At 34.8% G+C, this 24,426-nt stretch overlaps 1 protein-coding gene across 1 annotated transcript in view; it reads left to right on the top strand.

The window, feature by feature from the left end:
* TRUB1 (TruB pseudouridine synthase family member 1) overlaps positions 1-22,901 on the top strand; it is a 39,799-nt gene extending 16,898 nt beyond the window's left edge. The window contains exons 4-8 of the mRNA XM_003904287.4: positions 4,425-4,506; positions 14,951-15,023; positions 16,735-16,874; positions 18,901-18,957; positions 19,690-22,901. Of these exons, the coding sequence (XP_003904336.1) occupies positions 4,425-4,506; positions 14,951-15,023; positions 16,735-16,874; positions 18,901-18,957; positions 19,690-19,949 (612 nt within the window). The 3' untranslated portion in view covers positions 19,950-22,901. The remainder of the gene's footprint in view (positions 1-4,424; positions 4,507-14,950; positions 15,024-16,734; positions 16,875-18,900; positions 18,958-19,689) is intronic.
* Positions 22,902-24,426: the final 1,525 nt, after the last annotated feature.

The following is a 24,426-nucleotide window of genomic DNA, read 5'->3' as shown; positions in this document are numbered from 1 at the left end:
TCTTCCCTAAATTACACTTTCTTTGAGCCAGTCATTTAGCAAAAGCTGGATACCAGATGTTGTACTTTGAAGGAACAGACTTTGATGAGGTTTTGGAGTGCTGTCTTTATTAGTTTTCTATATTGTTGATCAAAGTTGGTTACTTTATAAATGCTTTAGAAACCAGATGGAAAGGTTATGAAAACCCAAAGAATCTAACTAGTATGTCCAGATATAAAGGTACCTCCATATCTCTGTGCAGGTAAACCATAGTGGCACCTGCAGGCAAAGCCAGCATTTCCTCAGAAGGCAACTTTGTATCCGCCTCCAGTAATTAAACAAGTGTTATCATTGGAGTGAATGAAGTTTCCCCTTTTTGGTGTGGTCAAAGGATAGTAACTTTCCCCAAGAACACAGTAACATTTTTAGGTTAACCAGTTATGAGAACTCTATAGTGTGACTTGAATAATGCTCCTATGAAACTTAGCCAACTCTTGAAGATTTCAGAATTTCTAATCAGTCTTCTCCAGAGGCTAGTCCAGTTTGTACCTTTTCTATATACTCTATTAATATTCATATATTTCAAAAATACTGTATTGAAAATTTTAAAGGGCTTATACTTATGAACTATAAAAAAGAACTGTTCCTTCTTATTGAAGACATTCAAAGCCACATGTTTTTGGTTTGACAGGTTTTTAAAAAAGTGTTCTTTCTCATCCTCAGTAATATCCCTATTTTGTTGGTGAAGTTTTAAATCACAAGCTTTCAAAATCACACCTCAGTTGAGATCCAAGGAAATGATTGTGTATACTTTCTGTAATAGAAACATTTTTCTTTCTCCTAAACAGTACAGAAGCTGATTTGCTGCTAGAGATGTCTAGTTCATATCTGCTGTGGGGTTCAGGGAGCTTGAAGATGAGTAAAGTAGAGAGTAGAATAATACCAGTGAGAAACTATGAGTCCCAGAGAGTACACAGGTCAATGGAATGTTCTTCAGGACCTCTCTTTGGTGCAGTGGAATTACATTGTAATGAATACAGTAGTAGAACTCACAATTCCCAGATACACGTCTTGGAGAATTAACAGCTCTAAAGCACAGACTCTATTTAGAATTTAAGCCAGTGAAAAGAAATATTTTAGACTCCATAAGATAAAATGTTAGGGTTGAATGTATACATCTCCATGCCTTTTTTCTTCTATCCCAATATCTTTTTGGTCGTGAGACTTTGTTTCAGCTGGAGGCTTAACTGTGTGGGTGAATTTTTCTAAGTGGTTTGTGGATAATTGAATAAAATTGAAGGATAATTATTACTAGATGCCAGGACAAGGGAAAGCTAGGAAACAGCTATGATTTCAATAATCGGTTCACAGGGTGTGGTCTAAGGACTCCTGAGGCTCTTTCAGGGTGCCTGTTGAAATTGAAAGTATTTTCATAGTTTTGCCTTTTTAACTTGCAATCCCACAAATACATGACAGAGTTTTTCAGAGGTTACTAGATGTGCCATGGTATCATTGCTGTGATGGCTAATGGAAGTTTTAAACATTTTCAGCTTTAATTTATAACACAATAAATCTAGGCAGATACATTAAAAAAAAAATGTGTGACAGGGTTTCTCAATAAGTTTTAAGTGTGTATAGGGGCGCTGAAACCAAAATGTTTGAGAACATTTTGATTTGATTTAAGAATGTTGATTTAGATATTGTCTCCCCTAAAAAGAATCCAACACGTAGCTACATACACTATAATTGCAGACCCTGGAATGGGTTGAGACTTAGCAGATAAAATCGAGATATTCAAAACTATGGTGAAATGTGAAGAATTGCACACATAGGCACTTCTCTAGCATGTGTATCATTCTGTTAGCAACTTTTTATTAAGCTGCTACTGTGTTTCTATCTAGTAAAGAACACAATAGAACAGCAGTGGGAAAGTCTAGCTAAGAGTTCATACTTCAAGAAAGTAAGGATCAATAAAATATACTTGGAAAACAGTGAATATCTCTATAGGTCGTCATGTGCTAAGCCATGTGATATGAGAGCTCAGTGAGATAAACCAGAAATGTCTGTTGTTGCCATTATACCCAGTCCCCTCTGCAGTAGTTGTCTTTATTGAAGTCTTCCTGTTACACCGTAACCTCTTAGAGGGAGAGGACTCTATCTTATGTATCTGTGTGTCCTTCCCTAGCACTTAGGAGAATACTTTGGACATTCATAGTCATTAAGAAACATGATTGAATTTGTGGATTTGATATGGGCCTGCCTTCTTTCTATGTACGGAATTTGTATCGAGCACCTACTCTTAGTCATGCTGTGGAGGTGGGTAATTGGAAGTTGGGATGGATTAAGGGGTGGCTCTGAAAGCTGAATAAGGTTTGATCCTTAGAGAAGAAAGGGAGTTCAAGGCCAGGGAAGCGGCATATGTGCCCCAGGTGCACAAAACACCGAGAGTCCAGAGACTAGAGTGGGCATTGCATACTTGGGAAACATGTTAAGTTTCCTAGTTCAATCTTGTTACAGAGCGGGATAGTGCAGATACTTTCAAGGCTCAGTCTGCAAGATTACACTGTGGTTTTCTTATGCAACTAAACAGACTCTAAAGGCAAAAAAATCATGAAACATTTTGATGCTTTGCTTTCCTTATGGGAGCTCACTGCAACCAGGTGAGTCAACTCTAGCTAGTGTTACTGTGAATCATTCAATATTTTCTTTCTTAGAAAATAAAAATGGTGATGGTATTATTATCTGTTATTTACCAGGGCTAGATATTGTTGCTCTAAACTCTTTGCTTCTTCTCATGAGGCATTATTATTTTCCACATTTTAAGATAAGGAAATTAAGCTCCAGCAGGAAAGACTAACTTGATCTACAAATTGTGGTAGAGTCAGAATTCAAACCCAGCCAGTTGACCCTGGGCCTGTGCTTTTACCATTGTTGTACTTCTCTCGTACTTCTCCCTGTGGTGTGCTTAATCAAGGTTGATTGTCCCAAAATACAGAAGCAGGAATGGGTGTCTCAGGTGATGAGACTGTGTTTAGTTAAAAAAAACTAATTTTTGTCAATACCTATGAAACTTTAAAAAAATTAATTCAAATGTGTTGAAATATTCCCTTCTGTATTACATTTATTTTTTTAAAAAATCTGAGCTATATAATATTAAGGTGATTTCATCAAAGACCCTTAAACTGTTATAAAATGTCTGCATATTTATGAGGTCTTGAAGTTTTAATATTTTTCTCATTTTTGTGTTGGGTCCCTTCACTAGCCTAATAAATTTGTCATTAATAAGCTTGTATGTCTGCAAAGTACTTTGAACTTTCTTTTATAAAATTGCTCACATAAATACAGATTATTTTCAGTAGGAAATAGATTCTTGCACTTTTTTCACTGCTTCATGTGATGCCCCAAATAAAATTTGCGTTTGACCAAAAGAGAGTAGTGAAAAGAATGTGTACTACAAGTGTGTCCTAAGATGAGAAATAAGACAGTCCTCACGTAACCAAGAATGATCTAATTCTTCACTTGTGAATAAAGATCGGTTCTTAGAAATGATTCTTGTTCCTGAGATCTTAAGTAGTAATTTATCTTTATGAAGAAAACACATAGCAGGGCATAGTGGCTCACGCCTGTAATCCTAGCACTTTGGCTTTGGGAGGCCGAGACGGGCGGATCACCTGAGGTCAGAAGTTCAAGACCAGCCTGACCAACATGGTGAAACCCCATCTCTACTAAAAATGCGAAAAATTAGCCAGGTGTGGTGGTGGGTGCCTGTAATCCCAGCTACTCCACAGGGTGAGGCTGGAGAATCGCTTGAACCCAGGGGCCACTGCACTCCAGCCTGGGCAACAAGCAAAAACTCCATCGTAAAAAAACAAAAACAAAACAAAACAAAAAAACCCACATGTAATAGTGAAGTCACTAACTCTGTGTTTTCTACAGATCTAACTTTTATTTAAATGCATGACCTAGTTACTAAGAATTGTCTTAGTATTTCATGTAAGAAGTACTAAGTTGGTTTATTTAAAGTTAATTTTAATTATATGTGTGGGAAGATTCTTGAAACTTAACATGGCCATGGGGTCAGGGCTATTGTACCATTCTCTCTACTCATGGATAGACTTGAAAATTTTCCTTAAACAAACTTCTCAGTATAAAGGTGGTTTGAGAAATTTGTTTACAATAGTGACGGTCATAATTATTAAGCCATAATTATCAGTAAAATCAGGTTTTTCTTTCTCATATTGGCTAGTGTGCGACGTTTGTGAATGCTCTTCAGTTTACACAATTGCTTTCCACATATTAAAAACAAAACCATTGCAGTCTGTTATTTTAGCCTTTATTTGGTATCAGGTTGGTAGTATTAGTAAAATTCTGTATAAACTTCAAGACATGCATAACAGTATTTCTTTGCTTATGGCCCATTTTCTCTCTTGTTTCCCTTCCTCTAGAGATATATTGCCATTGGAGAACTGGGGAAAGCTACTGATACACTAGATTCTACGGGGAAGGTAACAGAAGAAAAGCCTTACGGTATGAAGCTCATCTCATGTAGGACTGTTTTCTAACATTTAGGGAAAGTTTCTGTGAAGGTAGAATTTTAAAACAAATATAAGTGTTCAGAATTACTCTTCCAAATAACCTCCTTGCTTGCAAAAGCACTTACGGCTAGGATTTACGTTGTTTTCCCTAGTAAATGAGCAACAAAGCGGAGATACTCTGTTAGATTTTATCTGTCTTGCCATTAAAAAAAAAAAAATTACCTGTCAGCTGTTGAAATAAATGTACCAGGCTTAGTACTTTAAAACTCATCATGTTTTTGCGCTTTTGGACTATGTAAAAAGAGGACAGAGGGTGAGCTATTTCTCTGGAAGTAAAGCAGAGCTCACTGGGGCCCACCTTAAGTTTCCTACTATCCCATCTTTCACTACCCTAAGGAAGGATAGATAAATGAAATGGTCTCCTAGCAGCTCTCACAGTGCTTATGCTGTTTATAATGCAGCAATTGCAGTTTTCTAAGTCAGTTCACCTGCATGATTATGTCACCAATTTGTGGACTTTGTGCTTTTTTGTTTGTTTGTTTGTTTACTGTTATCTCTTAGTTGTAGGCAAGCCAGCATTTGGCCCCCTTATAGTTTTGTGTTGATTATCCTTATTACATATTGCGTATTGCCGCAGTAGTGAGGACAACCTTTTTGTTGTTCATAATAGCTTCATTTATTCTGTTAACATTTATATGTAGCTTAGTATCTTGCTCAATTAGGCAACATAATGAAAAGAAAAATTGCTGATTTATTTCAAGACTTTTCAAAAACAGATGTTGAAATATTCTTGGAATTATTATTATTAGCATATAATAGCAGACCCTCACTTAATTGAAAACCAGCTTTAACCTTCAACCAGAAGACTTGTAAGATTAAGGAGTCATAGGGCAATAAGAGGACATCAGAGATTTCCGGAGTATACTAAAGTATTCATGAGGACTTATGTAATTAAGTTTCCTGTTTCTCTGACTCTATTTACCAAACCGTAATAAGGAGAATGATTATTATTCAGAATAGTAGTCCTGGGGTAATATAATTAAGGCTGGGGGGGTACCACGTGGTGAAAAATATAAGGCGCACTAGAGTAAACAAATCTGGGTTTAATTTCTAGCTCTGCCCTTATCTAGCTGCGTAAATTTGAAATTTTCTTAGTCTCTTTATGTTGCAGTTTTTTCATCTCCAAAATGACAATAATGATAGCAACCTCATAGTGTGATTATGAGGATTGATTGGAGGAGAATGAATTTGGAGGTCTCATAGACAAGTCATGAGGCTCTTATAGTAGTACAAGCAGAGATGATGGTAGGTTGGACCAGGGTGCCAGTGGTAGAGACAGAGTTTTCCTATTAGAAAAATTTCCCATGATTAGGAAGTAAAACTGGCAAGACTTGCTTTTTAGTTGATTGGATGGGATAGTGAGGAAGTTGTCAACCATGATCTAGGTTTTGGTGTTTTAAAATTGGTTACGTGATGGTGTAATTCACTGAGGATGCTGGAAGGGGACCAGGGTGACAAAAATACTTAAACATATCCTTTCTTCCTATTCTTAAGCATTTTAGAATTTTAAAAAGCTCTATGCTGTGTTAGGTAATTTGTCACCTTATTTACTTACCTTAAAGAAAGCTCAGTTTGTTAGATCATCTCATTGTAGTGACACAGTAAATCATAGCGAAACTAACAACTTTTTCCGACTGTGAAGAGAAGAGGTTCCTACAGTTTATTGAATAGTATTTGTAGTCCCGGAAAATGAGAGCTCAGAGAATTTTGCTGATTGGTGTGATTTTTCTGTGTGCTTACAGTAAATCAACAAATACTTTTTTATTTGTTGAAGCTGCTATAGCAGGTACCAAGGGAAAGATAGATAAATGTAAGACCTAGCCTGTGTCCTTAAGGAACTTACTGTCTAATGGAGAACTCTGACCAATATTCTCAACCTTCTGAGACCTGATACAGAGACCTGTGACCAATATCTTACAATGCCTTCTTTACTATCCTGAAATAAAATTCAGAGATACTTGAATTTACTTATACATTTAGAAAAATCAATATGATATTGTAAATGGAATATAAGTAAGAAATAAAAGTAATTTATAATAAAGTAGGTGCATTCATATATAAATATACAGATACTAGCACACTAAAAGTCTTTTGGCTGGAGTGCAGTGGCATGATCTTGGCTCACTGTAACCTCTGCTTCCCGGGTTCAAGTAATTCTTCTGCCTCAGCCTCCCGAGTAGCTGGGACTACAGGCATGTGTCACCATGCCTGCCTATTTTTCGTATTTTTAGTAGAGGCGGGGTTTCACTTTGTTGGCCAGGCTGGTCTTGAACTCCTGATCAACACTCAAACATACAGCGTAATTGTAAATAGTGAAAAGTGCTATTTAGGAATAATAGAGTGTTATGATAGAGAACAAAGGGAAAGGCCCTGTTACATGCTTTGATGTTTGAGTCTAAGCCAGAGACTCATTTTCTTATTCCTCTGAGATAGCCTTCAGCTATCTGACATAACAGTTAAAAATAGTATTTGTCTAGATAGGACAAAATGACTTAAGAACATTAATTTGCCATTGACTGCATACTGAGTTACTTTATCTAACATCAGTTGTTCTTGACAGGTCAATTAAAAACTGTGTTTCTAGTTGTTACAATGACTGGGTGGGGTGGTGACACCAGCTGCCTTCAATGGGTGGAGACCAGGGATGCCAGATGTCCTGTAACACAGAGGATCGTAGAACACAGTGAAGAATTGTCCAGTGTACTGCCAGACTTCAGGATGTCTGCCAGATAGTCATGCAGGTGTATTTCAGCCATGGGGCTGAAACCATGTCTCTTTTGGTCCTCAGTGTATTTTTGGTGTAGTATATAGCATACAGAATGACATATATGACATATAGAGTTTGAATAAAAAAAGATAGGCAGCAGAAGCATTCTCAGAAAAGATGGTTGCAGTTAAGCCAGGAAAGGCACAGCATCTTCCTGCTTTTTGCTGCTGTCTTCTCATCCACATCTAGGTATTAAGTGTCTGCTACTATTGCTGGTGTCTCTGAGGACACACAGCTTCAGTGTGCTCATCTGTTCTCCACTGAGCTCAGGACACTAGGACCATAGCTTCTCAGGCTAGATGTGGACCAAGCGTCTGGGAAGGCCTAACTGTCCCTGTAATGGGAGTAGTTTTTTCTGTCCCTCCCATGAGGCAAGAAAGGTAGGAAAAAAAAGTGGAATCTCATGCTAATCTTTTATTCTAAACACCACCACCCCTTAGTCCTGAGATCAGATGTTACCAAGGTCTTCTCAAATGGATGTAGCTATGTTGTATCTAACAGTACTGGCTCCTTTTGGACTGTATATGGTTTGGCTGCTGAGACTTATCCTGGAGTAAGCTCAAGAGTTGAATTTAGTTTCAAATTGTGATGTAAACTAATAGGTTATATGCTATAATTGGACTAGTGTGTAGCTAGGTATAAAAATTCTTACAGAGCTGTTTGTATTTAAACTTTTCATTATAAAATGTTGTACAAGTAAAGAAAATGAAACAAAAAATAAAGGTACAGCTCTATCAATTTTCACAAAACAAATATCTGTGTATCTAGCTATCACCCTTAGTCAAGAAATAGAAGATTTCTAGAAACCACACTTGTGCCCTATCTGTCATTACCCTGTCCTCCTTTTGCAAAGATAACTACTACTCTAGCGTCCAACACTATGGAGATGGTTTTAAAACTAAGGCATAGTTTTGCCTGTTTTTTAATTTAGTATAAATAGAATTAAACACTATGTGTCCTTTTGTGTCTAAATTCTTCCACTTAGTATATTTTTGAGATCCATGTTGGTACATGTATGAGTATTTTGGACTTTTTATTGCTATGTAATATGCCACTGTGTGAATATACTACACACATACTGTCCCAGTTTGGGGCTTTGTGAATAAAGTGCTGTGTATATTTTATACCTGCCTTTTGGTAGATGTATTTCTACCATCATTTCTCTTGGGTATATACCCAAATGGAATATAGGTCATAAATTTGTGTGTGTGTGTGTGTTTGTGTGTGTGCGTGCGCATGTGTTCCTGGGTTACAGAATGGGTGTATATTTAACTGTACTGGAAATTGTCAAACAGTTGTCCAAAGTGATTGTACTTGGAACACTTTGCATTTCCACTAGCAGTGCATAAGCATTCCACTTGCTCCACATCTTTAGCTATTAATAGTGTTTTTAATTTTGGCTGTTCTGGTGAGTGTGTAGTTGTATTCCATTGTGGTTTTGATTATTGATGAGATTCAGCACTTATCAAGTGGTTTTGGCTTACTAGCCATTTTCTTTTGTGTATTATCTGTCTGTTCGGGTCTCTTACCCATTTTTTATTTGTTCTTTCCTTTTTGAGTTGCCTTTTTCTTATACATTTGTATGAGTTTTTGTTTTTTATTAAGCACCTTCCATTCGAGGATGTGTAGGTTCTTTATATACTCTGGATATGTTCTCTTCTTTTGGTTATGTGTGTTGCAGATATTTTCTCCTAATTTGTGGCTTGCCTTTTTCCTCTCTTATCTTTTGAAAAACACAAGTTCTTAGTTTTAATTTAGTCCAGCTTATCAGGCCTTCTCCTTTATGGTTGGTCCTTTTGGTGTCCTGTTTAAGAAAACTTTTCTGACTCTTGAAGCATGAAGATATTTTCCTATGTTCTAGAAGCTGTTATTGCTTTGCCTTTCATGTTCCCTCTGCAGTCCACCTTTTCTTCCTGCATGGATGTCCAGTTGCTTCAGCACTTTCCCAGTACTCTTGTGTTCTCTCCTTCATTACACTCAAGTACCCACTTAGGCTATTGTTTAAAAAAAAATCTATTTTTTTTTACATTGATCAGTTCGTTTATACTTGTATGTACACCAGACTATATTAATTGCTGTAGTTTTAGACTATCTTGCTATCTGGAAGAACAAGTCCTTCCTACCTTATTTCTTACATATTTTTTTCTGTAGGTTTTTTTTTTTTATTTTTATTTTTTGAGGCGGAGTCTTGCTCTGTTGCCCAGGCTGGAGTGCAGTGGCACAATCTCAGCTCATTGCAAGCTCCGCCTCCCGGGTTCACGCCATTCTCTTGCCTCAGCCTCCTGAGTAGCTGGGACTACAGGTGCCAGCCACCATGCCTGGCTAATTTTTTGTAATTTTAGTAGAGACGGGGTTTCACCATGTTAGCCAGGATGGTCTCAATCTCCTGACCTCGTGATCCGCCTGCCTCGGCCTCCCAAAGTGCTGGGATCACAGACTTGAGCCACCGCACCCGGCCCTATAGGTTTTTTTTTTAATAGCTTTCTTATCAAAGTAAAGAAGTTGCCTTTTATTCCTAATTTGCCGAGTTCTAGTTTTTTAAAATCATTAGCAGACATTAAATTTTATCAAATATTTTTTCCTGTATCTCTTGATTTTTCTCCTTATTCACATATTAAACTAACTTTACATTTCTGGAATGAACCCAACTTAGTTATAATGTGTTATCCTTTATATAAATTGTTGCATTTGTTTTGCTAATATTTAGTTTAGGATTTTTGCATCTGTGTTTGAGTGAGATTACCGTGTATTTTTCTTTTTATGTCCTGGACTGGTTTTGATATCAAAGTTATGACGACCTCATACAAGAGTTTGGGTGGTGGTCTCATTTTTTCTATTCTCAGGGCGAATTTCTGCTGTTTTTTTCTAATGTTTGGTAGAATTTACAGGGTGACATCTGTTCTTGAGTTTTCTTTGTTAGGAAGGTTTTAAACTATGGGTTGGATTTTTTTCTACCAGCTATTGGTTATACTATTTTTTATTGCTTATATCAATATAGATAATTTTTTCTCCTAGGAATTTGTCATTTCATCTAAAATTTCAAAAATATTGGTATAAAGTTGTTTATAATAGTCCCTTGTGACCTTTCTTTTATTTTGAATATCAAACTTAGAGCAAATAACTTTTCCTAAATTACCCAAGAGCAAGCTCAGCCATGATGCCCCACCACCCCAAATACATTACCACAATTCAGTTTGAAGACCCTATTTATTTTTTTAAAACAGCTTTCTAGAAGTATAATTGGCATACAGAAATACTGTATTTAAAATATATAATTTTAAAAATTAATATACATTCACCTTTAAAATCATAGCTATAATGAAAATAGTGAACATATTTATCATCATAAAAGTGTTATGCCCCTCTCTCCATTGTGAGTTAATTTTTGAATATGATTTCAGATATGGATTCAAGGTCATTTTTTGCATATGTACATCGTTTTGTAACCATTTTTTAAAAGACTATCCTTTCTGTGGTTGCCTTTGGACCTGTGTCAAAAAACGGTTGTCCATATCTGCATACTTTTATTTCGAGACTTTTAATTGTATTCCATTGACGTATTTATTTTCAAACCACTACCACACTGTCTTGATTATTGTAGCTTTGTAAGTCTTTAAATTAAGGAGTGTTAGCCCTCCAACTTGTTCTTTTTCAAAGTTGCTTTCTTGGTCCTTTGCATTACCATATGGATTTTTGAATCAGCTTGTCAATTTTTATACACACACACTCAAAGCCTGCTGGCAGTTTGATTGAGATTGTTTTGAAGCTATAGATCAATTTCAGAAGAATTGACATCTAAACAATATTGAGTCTTCTGACCCATGAAATAAGATATCTCTCTTCATTTATTTAGGTCTTTTATAGCCATAGTTTTGTAGTTTTCAGTATCAGATCTTTACATCCTTTGTTTATGAAATCTCTGAGTACCTCAAATTCTGAAGTTTCAGTTTCTAGTAGTTCATTGGTAGTATATAGAAATGGAATTGATTTTTGTAGATTGATCTTGTGTTTTCAACCTTGCTAAACTCACTTACTTGTTCTAGTTGTTTTTTGTATAGATTTTATATTAGAATGGCTCTAAAGTAGACTTTTTTCCCAGGTCTAGATTAGTTCTGCTCCTAAAGCATGACTTTTCTGGGATGTCTGTCAAATGACCTGTGCATTCAGCAAAGTTTCTTCATTCTGGATGGTTAAAATTAAAACATCCCCCAGCCTTGTAAGAACTTTGGTTGTACTTCTTTAGTTAATTTTGTAGAGACTCTGTATATATGTATGTACAGCTTAGAATTTAGTCAGAGTATCAAGGGGGCCTTCATAGACATTTCTTTCTCTGTGTATTTTCCTCAAATTCCGGCTGCCATTACTTCCTCAGATTCTGATCTCTGTTCAGTGAGATCACTGTGCTTTGACTATCCCCCTGTCTGTCCCACAGTTAAGAAAGCACCTCCAGACAAAAGCAAGTGATCATGGGACTTGCTTTGTTTCTCTTTCCTCAGGGATTACGGTCCTTGCTGCCTGTTGTGTGTCTAGAAATTGTTGCTTAATATATTTTGTCCTGTTTAACAGCTGTTTATGGTGGCAAGATTTATCCAGTCGCAGTTACTCTATCATAGTCAAATACGGTTTTTAACTCAATCATATTGGTTTTAGCTCTATAGTCCAGTTAAGTCTCAACTATTATGTTGTGAGTTCATTGGAAGAGTAAAATTTTAAGGAAATAATGATGTATAACATGATCTTGTATATATTCATTTTATGAAAATGATTTTAAAAAGTTAATTTCAAATGAATGCTGTCACTTTGATGGCTTATTAATTTACTAAACAAAAAATAATTACCAAAGTCCTACAACACTTGTACCTCTTTTACCAAATATATTTATTCTGCCTAGTTATTGGATATATTTACTGTGGACATTTTATTCTGTTTCTTTTTAAATACTTTGGAAGTAGAGTCTTTGTACTTATGTCATAAGAACAATTATTATTATTTCGATTGGACTTATATCATGTTTTGGATATAGCCAGTTTGTACTACATACTCATGTACCACAAGCTTAGATTTTATTATAAGATAACTTGCTGTGTAGGCTGCCTAGTAATTCAAACATCAGATGGATGATTGGCCTAGGTGACTTTTAAATGCCCTTCAGCCTTGAGATTCTATTATTCTTCAGCAAATTAAATTCAGCAGATGTCCTGAGTGCCATTTTAATAGTGTATGCTATATAAGAAAAATTATCTTTGTCTTTGAGAAGCTTAGAATTTCATTGGTGAGATAACACCTACGTGTGTGTATGTGTGTGTGTGTAGAAATAGAATATGTAGAAAGAAGAGAGAATAAATGTAGAAAGAGAGAATAGTTAAAAATTATGTATGATTAATTATAGAGTGAACAGCACAAACCACAGATGCTTGACATGTTCAGTCAGAGAAAGAGACAATGTGGCAGAAGTAGAATGAGAAAGAACACATCTTGTCATCATGTGTGTGGTGACATCAGCAAAAGAGGGCCACCAAAGCAGCACAAAGGAGTACACAGTTGCAGGAGTGTCAGTAAAGAGACCAGCTTAGCAGAAGTAGAAAGTTGTTTGGCCTTGTTTTAAAAAATATGTGGCTAAGTTGTGAACTATTGCAATTTTGTCAGCAGTGGCATTTCTTTCAGCAAGTGCCAGCTTGGTGACAGCATTGGCTGTCTAGATCTGGAAATCTTACATTTGTATAACTAAGGTTCCACTAGTAATAATGTCTTAATGTTGCCATAGACCAAAATTTTTTCATAGAAAAATCCTCATCTGTATCATGAGATACATCTGAGAAACAGTATGAACAGATCAGCTATCTGAGGTCTGCCTTTTTGGAGCTGCTAGGTGCTAGAGAAATTCTTTTGAGTTTTATAGCTCTTCTGTCTGTTTGAGTCTAGTAGATTCTAGTCTTTTGTTTGTGTTTAGCTTTTAAGGATCAAGGTCATACTGAGGTTAAAACTGTCTTGCTGGGTTGATATTAAAATCTGGACATAGTATTCCATGCTGACTTTTAATTCTGGTATTGGAAGAGTAATTCAAAGCATACTCGTTTTTATTTAATATTGTTCAAATAAAATCAAATTTAATACACATATACCAGAATAAAAAATTTAGATAAATTTTCTACAAAATGGTAAAAGCACTGAAATTTCTTACCACTGGGTGTGAACTAAACAGATAATAGAATACTTCTGTGATTTAGTTTATTACTAAATACGAAATATGTATGAAGACATCTTTGAGTATGAAAATTCTGAATTTCAATGTATCATAGGTTTTAGTTTTTGAAATTATAGAACTGTACTTTTTGTCTTTTTTTTTTTTTTCTTTTTTTTAAGTATGGAACACGGTCAGGTACAGTGGCTCATGCCTGTAATCCCAGAACTTTGGGAGGCTGAGGCAGGAGGACCACCTGACACCTGAGGTCAGGAGTTTGAGACCAGCCTGGCCAACATGGTGAAACCCAGCCTCTACTAAAAAATACAAAAAGTAGTAATGTGTGGTGGCACACGCCTGTAATCCCAGCTACCTGGGAGGCTGAGGCATGAGAATCGCTTGAACCCAGGAGGCAGAGGTTGCAGTGAGCCAAGGTCACACCACTGCACTCCAGCCTGGGCAACAGATTAAGACCTGTCTCAAAAAAAAAAAAAAAAGATAAATAAAAATAAAATATATAAAATATGGAACACTTCACTAATTTGCATGTCACCCTTGCTCAGGGTCCATGCTAGAACTCTGCTTTAATATTGCATCATTTTGTTTGAAGCAATACCAAACAAAAGCTGAAAACATGACTAAGTAAAAGATATTAAAAGCTTTATGTATATGTCTTCATTCACATTTTCTAAAATCATTGTTTAAAAAATGCTTGTTTAGTAAGCATGCTAAAATCCTTGCTTACGTGTGTTCTTTTTTTGCACTGGCTTATTTTTGAGGCTGGCTGTGAGTGTTCATGTAAAACGAGAGAAATTCCAACAATAGAGAAGGGGGAGGTTGGGGGGGACAGATAAATGCAATTTTACTTGACAACAGAGTTGAATGTGAGTGTGTAAAATTTCTGCCATAACATAGAACAGATTTGAAATCTTACCAGGTAAAACTTAAAATGTGGATAATGCCTGTTAATGTTAAGTACCACATTAAGTTATTTACAATATTTGATCCCTAGAGAAACTTAGAAAAGAACTTACGGGGATTATTTTGCTGCTTGTATTCTGATCACTTCATTATTAATTACTGCAGGATCATTTCTATAGCTAATGTGGGATTTTCCTCAGATCTTCTTAAGGCCATAGTCAGAACCAACTGAGTATATATATAAGATGATTGCATTATTTTTATTGGAGAAAAATTGAAACAAATGAAATTGTTTTAATAGAGAATATAAGACTTTCTCCCTCTTTTATCTCATTAATGTATATTTTATTCTTTTTAACAAGGTAGAATTTTGGCTATAAAACATACACCGTAATACATGCTTTTTTGGAAAAAATTGTAAATGAATTTTCAGGGCTGTTGGTGCTATGAATGTAGTACATGTACTTCTGTGGTTGTTTTAGTGTCTTTTTTGTTGATTTTTGGCAGATAAAATAACACAAGAAGATATTGAAGGCATTCTACAGAAATTTACTGGGAATATAATGCAAGTTCCCCCCCTGTAAGTTCAATTAGTAAATTTGGAAAAATGTTTTCTTTTCCAATGGGTAACATGACTCTAGTTAAAATACACGAGTTTCCTCTTAGCATATGGCAAGGCAGGTTTTAAATCTGATGTGCCAAATGTTCAAGTAAAGGTGAGACAGGATGTGGAGCTTTTAACACTCTCTAAGAGGGAGTGGAATGTGGTCTCCTTTGTTTCTGAGTGTGGCCACAACCTGGCATCTGTCCTATTACAGTATTTATTGGCTTTTCTGATTCTATCAACAGACATCAGGGCAGTTCTAGAGCCCAGAGATGTCTCTTTTCCTAGAACTGTTGTGGAAGGACCAGTCCAGTCTGGGAGGGAAGTCAGAGCTGTGAGTCGGAGTCCTAATGTGCACTGCATGTCAGGTGCTGAGACCATTCCTGTTGGGCACAATCTTTTGCTTCACTGTTCTCTGCAACCAGCGAAACCGATGAGAGTTACAACTTACTAAAAATATAAGTAGATTGCTTTACTGCTTGTCTTAGTTTGTTTGGGCTGCAGTAACAAAAATAACATAAACTGGGTAGCTTATAAACAACAGAAATTTATTTCTCACTGTTCTGGAGGGTGGGAAGTCCAAGATCACAGTGCAGTAGGCTCAGTTTCTGGTGAAGGCCTGAGATGCCTTCACAGATGGCACCTTCTTACCGTATCCTCCCATGGTAGAAGGGGCAAGGCAGCTCTCTGGAGCCTCCTTTATAAGCATACTAATTTCTTTCATGAGGGCTGCACCCTGTGACCTAGTTACCTCCCAGAAGCCTCCACCTCCTAATATTATCACCTTGGGGGTTAGGATTTCAGCATATAAATTTGGAGGTTTGGCATTCAGATCATAATACCATGTAGCCATATTTTCATGCACATTACCATTTCAAGCAAATTGCCTTTTTTTAAAAAAATGGCTGAATTGGTTAAAGGATATGTCAGGATAAGTTTCTGACTTTTTTTTAGATTTTAGTATTTATTTTGTATTTAAAAGCTTGGGTTTTTTAAAGGAACATTGAAATATCTCTGAGGAGATGCTTTTTCATGATTTTTGCCTCAAATATAAAAATTTAAAAATTTTGGCAAGATCTGCATAAACATAATTTTGGATCATTGTTAAAATAAATTAAACTTATTTATATTTATATGTAAGATTGTTTTAGTATTTTTTATGATTATTGCAAGGATTTTGTTTTCTAGTAAAATTTCATCATGAAAAGCTAAGGTACGCTAAGTAGATTATTTGCTTATTACCTTCTTAGAAATGTTTTGGTAACTTATATAAAAAATGAATATTATAGTAGAGATTGTTTCAAGGAAATATAGCTGAGAGTATTATGACCAGAGTCTACTAAATTCCTTGTGCCTTTAACACAGAATGAGGACTTGTAAGGACAAGACATGAATAGATCGTCTCCAGAAAAATGATTAAAGAATAAAATTGGTAACACTGCTTATTGTGTGCCAGAATGAGGTTATATCAGCCTTAGAAATATTTAGAAACTCTATCCATGACAGCATTATGGAGTAGGTTAGAATTAAAAATTCATTCATTTTTCAGAAGGATTTTCACTGTCAAGCACTGCCAGTCATCCTTCCTTTCCATGCCAAATCTGGAATCATAATCTCTCAATCTTTCCAAATCCCTCTCAATTCTTGCTCTCCTTTCGTTTCCTTTCTCCTTTTCTCATCTCACAAGCTATTCTGCATTAAAGAAAGATGGACAGAGACTTTCGACTTTGATGAAGAGAGGTGAAGTTGTAGAAGCAAAACCTGCCAGGCCAGTGACTGTGTACAGTATCTCCCTTCAAAAATTCCAACCACCATTTTTCACATTAGGTAAGATGGAGAAATTTGAAATCATTTGTATTTACATGTACTTTTGATTTGTATTTGGCTACTTTTGTGTCATTTTAATAGATCTGTAGGATGTTGGAGATTTTTTAAAATTTGAATTTAAGGAAAGTTAGGATTTCTTCATACTTTTTTGGTAACACATTTAATGAGACACCTGTAGCTATATGGAGGTTGAGAAATGCCTTTCTAACTAGGCTGTTTCATGTATTGTACTATGTTATCTTACTAGAAAGTTGAAAGTAACATACTTTAGATCTCTATAGAGAAGAGTAGGTAAGGAGTATATACTTTTTAAATTTTAGTTTTTATTATCTTTTGGATGCTTTTCCTTGGCTAGTACCCCATACATTCAGTTTTAGAATTGACATTAGTTTTCCATTGAAAACAAAGCATTTTTAGTTTTTGGACAAGAAACCCCTCACCCCCTTCTTCACCACCTATAACTTATTAAAGATCCTGTAAATATGGAAAAAACGGGTAAGTCAGAAATGTATTCTTGAATACATGGTCACATTTTAAATTCAAGTTATGAATTTTAATTTCTAATACATATTTGAAATAAATGTAAACACTAAAAAGTTCATTTCTGTTGTTTGGAAATTTTATGATCTGGCTGCAGAAAGTTGTTAACATGTAAGATCTGTGAAGAATCCAAAGCTGTAGTTCTTAATCCTCAGACTCCTTTAAATTGGGCTTACCCTTAATTTCACAGTGGATTGAATAGGATTCCTTTTAAAAATAATGTCCCCAAATCTTTTAATCTAAACTGTATTGCTTTTTTTGATGGGCACTATTGTTTTATCTGTGTTATGTTTCTGCAGGATATGGTTTTGTATCATTGGGAAAAAAAAGTCACTTTGTCTCTTCAAGTTCCTGCTTCTAAAATATTTGACAGATAATGAAAAAAACACGCTTAAAAAGGTTGGGCTCCATTCCATGAAAATGAAGCAGCTGGTTTGGCAGAGTAGATATTCTCTATGAAAGCAAGAAAAACTCAGGTTTTTCAGATTGCATTTAAGTCAGAAATACTTTATTGACTAGGGAGAGCATAACAGGCCAAAAGAGCCATCTTTTCACTCAAGCCAAATATCATGCAAGAATGCTAGCACACCTGCATTTCATCCCAGTGCCCACTTTTAATCTCAGCAGTGGCTCCCAACCATGAGCTGACTGAAGAAAGCGGGGGGTGATTAAAATCCCCAGGTGGTGAGTTTTGATTAATTCTCCCAAATGACTTTATTTGTACCAGTAAGACTTGAAGCAGCTAGAATGTAGTCCTTTTGTGTGGAAATGTGGCAGCTCTTTTCAGGAAGTCTTGCTGATGAATAAAAATAACGGAGAGCCCTGTTCTTAACCAATAAACTTGTGTTAAGAAGATATTTAGATTTACATTCAGTTCTGGGACATTGTATAATTTTAAGTTGTTTTATGATTTCTTCAGGAGTATTTCCAAGAGAACATTTAAATAAACTGAGTTCTTCATGTGTAGTGCAGTACCCCAAACATAATTCTTGTCACTGTGAAAAGGGGTTTTTGGTTGGTTGGTTGGTTGTATTTTTTTTTAATGTACAAATCAGAAAATATTTTAAAAATCTACAGCTCATGATGGCAAAACTACCATTTCTAACCGTTTACAACCTATTAAATGAACAAGGCATACAAATCTGAAAATATTTTTAAAAATCTACAGCTCATGATAGCAAAGCTGAGATTTCTAACTATTTAAAACCTATTAAATGAACAAGGCTGAAGTATTAAAGTGGTATGACTTGCCAGTTAATTTAAAATGTGTTCATGAGTTTCTGCTGTTTGCTTTCTCCACACTCTGACTTTTCAATCTCACAAACACATATGCTACTGGATGAATAATTTATGTTTTAGTGCATAAATATTTTATCACTCAATTGTTTGCATAGTGCATTTTTACATTTGTTTAGGGGCATCATTTCTATGTAAAGTGGATTTCATAGGAGGTTAGCAATTTACTATGTCACTGTTAACATTCCAGATGTTGAATGTGGAGGAGGTTTTTATATCAGAAGCTTGGTCAGTGACATTGGAAAAGGTAAGCATAAAAATGAATTATGAATTATCATTTAGAGAGCAATACTCCTTTTCAATGGGAAGAGGGAATTTTCCGTTTTTCTTATTTCTGAGTACTGGCCTTAGGAACTGAACTCTTGCTGCCTTCAGCTTTAAAAGCATTGTAGGTTTCTGGCTTGCAATTATCAGCCTCAGCAGCTGCAGTGAAATGCTTGTAATGGGAAAGAAGAGAAACAGAGAACAGAAAATGAAGACAGGAATAATGAACTTAGGGCCAACATCTTTTCAAGTACAAAAGATTTTAACTCAAACTAGGGATAGGGAAAAAAAAAGATTTAACCTTCTAAAAGTTATTTTCAAATTGTTTTGAACTGGAAGCCGTAGTCTTTATAAACAGCCAGAAGGTTTCGGTTCTGGCTGTGCCATTTACTGGCAGCTGTTGCACTGGACAGGTCATACGATCTCATCTGTGAAGTGAGGGTAATCTTCATGGGGCTGCTGCATGAATTAAATAACAGAAACGTGTGCAAGTTCTTTGTTGATTTTAAAGTAGCTTATAAGGTGGATTATTAAGTATTATTTTGCTACTTAATCATTTCTTTATCTCAGGGCTCTTGGTTCTTAGATTATTATACTCGTGCTTTTAGGTGATTTTGAGAGATTTGAATTGAGTACGGTCATTTGAACAATTATAGACTATGAAATACTGAATCAATTATCTTCTGGATTTTTTCTCCACCTTTTGTTGCCATAGAACTGTCTTCCTGTGCCAATGTGCTAGAGCTGACCCGAACCAAACAGGGACCATTTACGCTAGAAGAACATGCCCTTCCTGAAGACAAATGGACAATTGATGACATTGCACAGTCTCTTGAGCATTGCTCATCTCTTTTCCCAGCAGAGCTGGCACTTAAAAAATCAAAACCTGAGAAGTCTAATGAACAGGTTTTGAGCTGTGAATATATAACTCTAAATGAGCCAAAGGGAGAAGATGATGTAATTAAGACGTGTTGAGATTGACCTGGGAATATCATCATTTTCTAGTTGACATTTGAATCCTGTGTGCAGATGCAGAATGACAAGCTACATTCAAAAGACAAACAATATTTCTAACTTTTCTTTTTTTTGCATGAAGAAAAACGTCCATCATTTATAGTTTCAATAGCATATAATTTATTTACTATGCATTATAAATGGCCTTGCAGTTGCTCAGTTGTTTGCTGTGTTGTGGAATGTTCTTTTAGGATTTTTTGTATTGTGAAAATATGAATATGATTAGATTCAGAAAAATTAACTTTCTGAATTTGATCTGTCTTGTGTCTTGTGAAAAAGTTGAACAAGTTTCTAATAAAAAAATGTGTGAGCTCCATGTTTCTTTAGTTTCACAAAAATGAACATAATTTAGTGTTATATTTACTTTATTTAGGCTTCCTGGTGGCTTCATTTTATTGAAATTCTTTAAGTTGTTTAAAGTGGCCATTATTGATCTCTTTCTTGTGTTTTGGAGAGTTTATTATTAAAAACATTTCTTTGATAAAATGGCCATCATCTAGTAATACCTGTGTTAGTTTAGATCTTGGAAATGAATAAACTTTGATAATATTTATAAATGAACCAAATTATTACTGCTACTACTAACAGGATGTAAGTAGAAGACTAATAATTGAAGTCACCTTCCTACCGTTAGAGCAGAAGACAGCTCCTATAGTTTTGTATTTTGGCAGCTATGAGATATGTTCATGGTAATTTCAACGTGGTTAAGCACTTTGTACCAAGTTATTAAGTAACATCATTTTTAAAATGTAAAGAATGTGTCTTCAACTAAAAACTTTATTCTTTAGTATTTATTTAAATCTCTCTATAGGGCGTTATCCCGATGACATTGTTTCTTTTGTTTGCTCTTTCCAGAGATATAAATAGATGCTGAGATGGCTGCCCTGCATTTCCAGCTAATCTCTTCTGCTCTAAATATTTAAAAACAGTTCTTCTCAAACATTTTCATTCAGATAGCTTTCTGAAAGTTCCCTATCCCTCTTTACCATAATTTTTTAAATGCAGCCATATTATAATAGTAAACTTCATATATAATGAGTGCTTCATATTTTTGTTGTGGGAAAGCAATATATTATGCAGCCAGTCTGTGGAAACATTAAATCCCTCTTCCTTTACTCAAATAGGGTTTCAAAAGGAAGACTCATGAGAAATTTCATAAAATACAAGTTTTTAGATGTTTATGCTTTGTCTTTCTTTTTAAAGGTGTTTTTCTACTTTGTCATCTCTAACTCTGAAATTTAAAATATGTAAACTAAAGTAGTTTTATTTGTGCTTAACCCAATTTAAACTCAATGTAAAATATTATATATGCATCAGTACAGCATTTTCAGCATATTGGCAACATATTTTAAATGAAAACATTAAAACAATTCTTAGTATAAGACAAAATTGTAAGGAAAAAGAATGTTAATACCATGATGCATTAACATAACATACCAAACACACAATGTCATAAAATGAAAATGTGCAATTTTAAAACTGTTCATATCCGGTGCCCCACAGTGTGTGTCAACCAAAGGTGGCAGTGGCTGCGCCTGCCTGTTGGAATGGTACAGGTTACAGTATGTCCTCTTCCATTGCAAGTTAAAGTCCAAATAGAAAAATACTTAGGTTTTAGAACACATCGGAGGTATTTCTGCTGTATTTTTCAACTTAAAAATTGACACATAGAGTTTACTAATAGAGGGAGTAGAGATTGTTGACAATTTTTTTAAAATGATAGTCACCCTTTTTCTTTTATATTTAAAACTGAAGGAAATTTTGCCAAATGGGAAAATTACTGTTATCTCTACCATCTTAATGTAGTAACTGTAGAATTTAAATTTTTATATTACTGTTTTCCTTTTTGTTGTTCACATAGTCTTAAGGCACCTACACTTTTAAATTGACTTTTTCATTTGATATTATCTATATGTATTTAGTTGTGATAATGATTATTTTAATTATATTACTTCATACTCTTATTTATCTATTGCTGAATACTTAAGTAGTTTTAAATTTGATTATGATAAATTCCTGGGAGGGGGATTATTTAGTGAAATAATATGAAGAACTTTATGACTTATGTTTGCCTTATTGCATTCCCAAAGAGTTGTAACATTTTACAGTGTTACCATTTGAGTAGGGGTTTTATATGTTGTTTCTAATTTAGTAAATATAGGAGAGAAATCAAAGTTTTTCTGATTTGCTTTTATGTGATTTATATGTATACTTTGTTCATTTATATAAATAAATATCTTAATGATTTCTGTACATATTTGCATGAGTTATTTGTGTTGTAAATACTTGATAGAAGGATTTTTCATGGTCTGTTGTCCTTTTAGATTTAATTTTCATTTTTGCTAACTATAGTTTTAATTTTCATTTTTGCTAACTAAATTTGCAATTCTAATAATTCTTCCCCTTTTATCGTTGTCAGATTAATAAATATGAAAAGTTTAAAATTTATTGAAACTTTAAAATCTTATCGCTCTTACAAGCAGTTGAAACTGATTGAGATACTCTGAAAAGTTCAAGACTCATTCATAAAACAAATTAGTTTTCCCTGATAGTCTGGTATTTAAATTCCAACTGAATTTTTTTTTTCATTTTTGTCAAAATATTCAAGAAATTTCTGTGTCTTATATTTTTCTAGGTCTAAACCTTCATGACGTAATAAAGTTGTTTTACTTGTAAGAAAACGGTAAAAGGTTTTAAAAATCTGAAAATGTTTCAACCTGGAACATACCAAATCACTTCATTTTGACAGTTTAAGTTTTTTATATTTGAAAAATATTGTCTTAAAAGTTGTCAAAAGTCATAGAATTATTTTATTTATAGTCTTAAAATCCAGGACCTTTATGTAATAGAAATTTGCTCTTTGCAAATTCAAAGTTTTGAAATGCGAATAAAGGCTAAACATACTTTCCTCTACCTGTACTGACTAGGTCTTTTTTTCTTAAATACTTGAATTAAAACAAACCATTGACTCATCATCAGAAATGATTTACTGTATTAAATAAGAGTGCTTTGTATCAGATCTTCAGTACATTTTATGTCCCCTGACCAGTTTGAAATTTGTATTAGTTACAATGAACATTTTGAGGTTCAATTAGATGGTGAGTTGTTCTGTTTTAAAGAAAGTAAGTAATTTACCTTATATCATGATGTATATTATAGAAAAAGATGTAATTCAAAAGCACTGTAAAATGCTGAAACATTTAAATAGAAGAAAAGATAATAGATACGAGGTTTATGCACTGAAATGAGTATAATGGCCTTGTAGTTAAATTTAAAGAGGGATTGTCTTGAAACAATTTCTTTCTCTAAGGAATGTATGGGCAGAGCTCTAGTTTGTCCTAATTCTTCGTTAAATACTATTTATTAAGCAAATTTGTTAAGGCAGTTGAATCAGCAGTGCCTTCATTTGTTAATGTGTGGGCTAAATTCTGTTTATGAACAGGCATATCTTCACATTACTGCTATAAATAGTGATACTGGTCGGAAAGTTGAAGTTGGGGGATTATTTTGCTTTTGTCATCCATAACCGTTAAAATGCAGCATATTAACTTTATTTCTATCTTTACCATTAGTCAACTTTTTGATCCTAGGTGAATCACTTAATCTGTTTGGGTCTCAGTTTCCTTATCCTTACAACAAAGGAGACAGACTAGTCCATCTCGAAGAATCTCTCCAACACTAAAATATTAGGCTTCCAAGTGTAGATAATTAGTAATTATTTTGCTCAGGAACTCATTCCTCATGAACCTGAACTTTTATATTGATCAGTTCTGGAGAATTCCCATCCTTCATTTCTTTGGATATTGCATCTCTTCCAGCTAGTAATCCTATTTAAGTCTTTTTGTTTTATTGTATATCTAATTACTCTTTCGTATTTTCCATCTCTTTATCCCACTATGCTGCATACTGGGGAATTTCCTCCAATCTCTTTTCCAGATAATGAATGCCTTTTCCTATTTTTATTTACTGTTTAACAATCATATATTTATTCCAGTCACTCTTGTGTTTTATATTTATGTATTTATTTATTTTGAAACAGAGACTCACTGTGTTGTCCAGGCTGGAGTGCAGTGGCGCAATCTCAGCTCACTGCAACCTCCACCTCCTGGGTTCAAGCGGTTCTCCTGCCTCGGCCTCCTGAGTAGCTGGGATTACAGACGTGCACTACCATGCCCAGCTAATTTTTTTATTTTTGTATTTTTAGTAGAGATGAGGTTTCACCATGTTGGCCAGGCTGGTCTTGAACTCCTGACATCATGTGATCCTCTCACCTCGGCCTCCCAAAGTGTTAGGATTACAGACGTGAGTCACTGCCCTGGCCTTTTGTTTTTATTTCTACACCAGGTTTTTTTCCTCCAAAATCTGCCTCTTCTTTTTTCGTGTGTTGTCTTACTCTTTCATTAAGGTTTTAGTAAAATGTATTTTATTTTTACTTTGG

Source organism: Papio anubis, chromosome 11 (assembly GCF_008728515.1).
Source record: "Papio anubis isolate 15944 chromosome 11, Panubis1.0, whole genome shotgun sequence".
NCBI classification, from domain to species: domain Eukaryota; kingdom Metazoa; phylum Chordata; class Mammalia; order Primates; family Cercopithecidae; genus Papio; species Papio anubis.
Note: the sequence above shows the minus strand (reverse complement) of the source record. Positions and strands in the feature narration are given on the sequence as shown.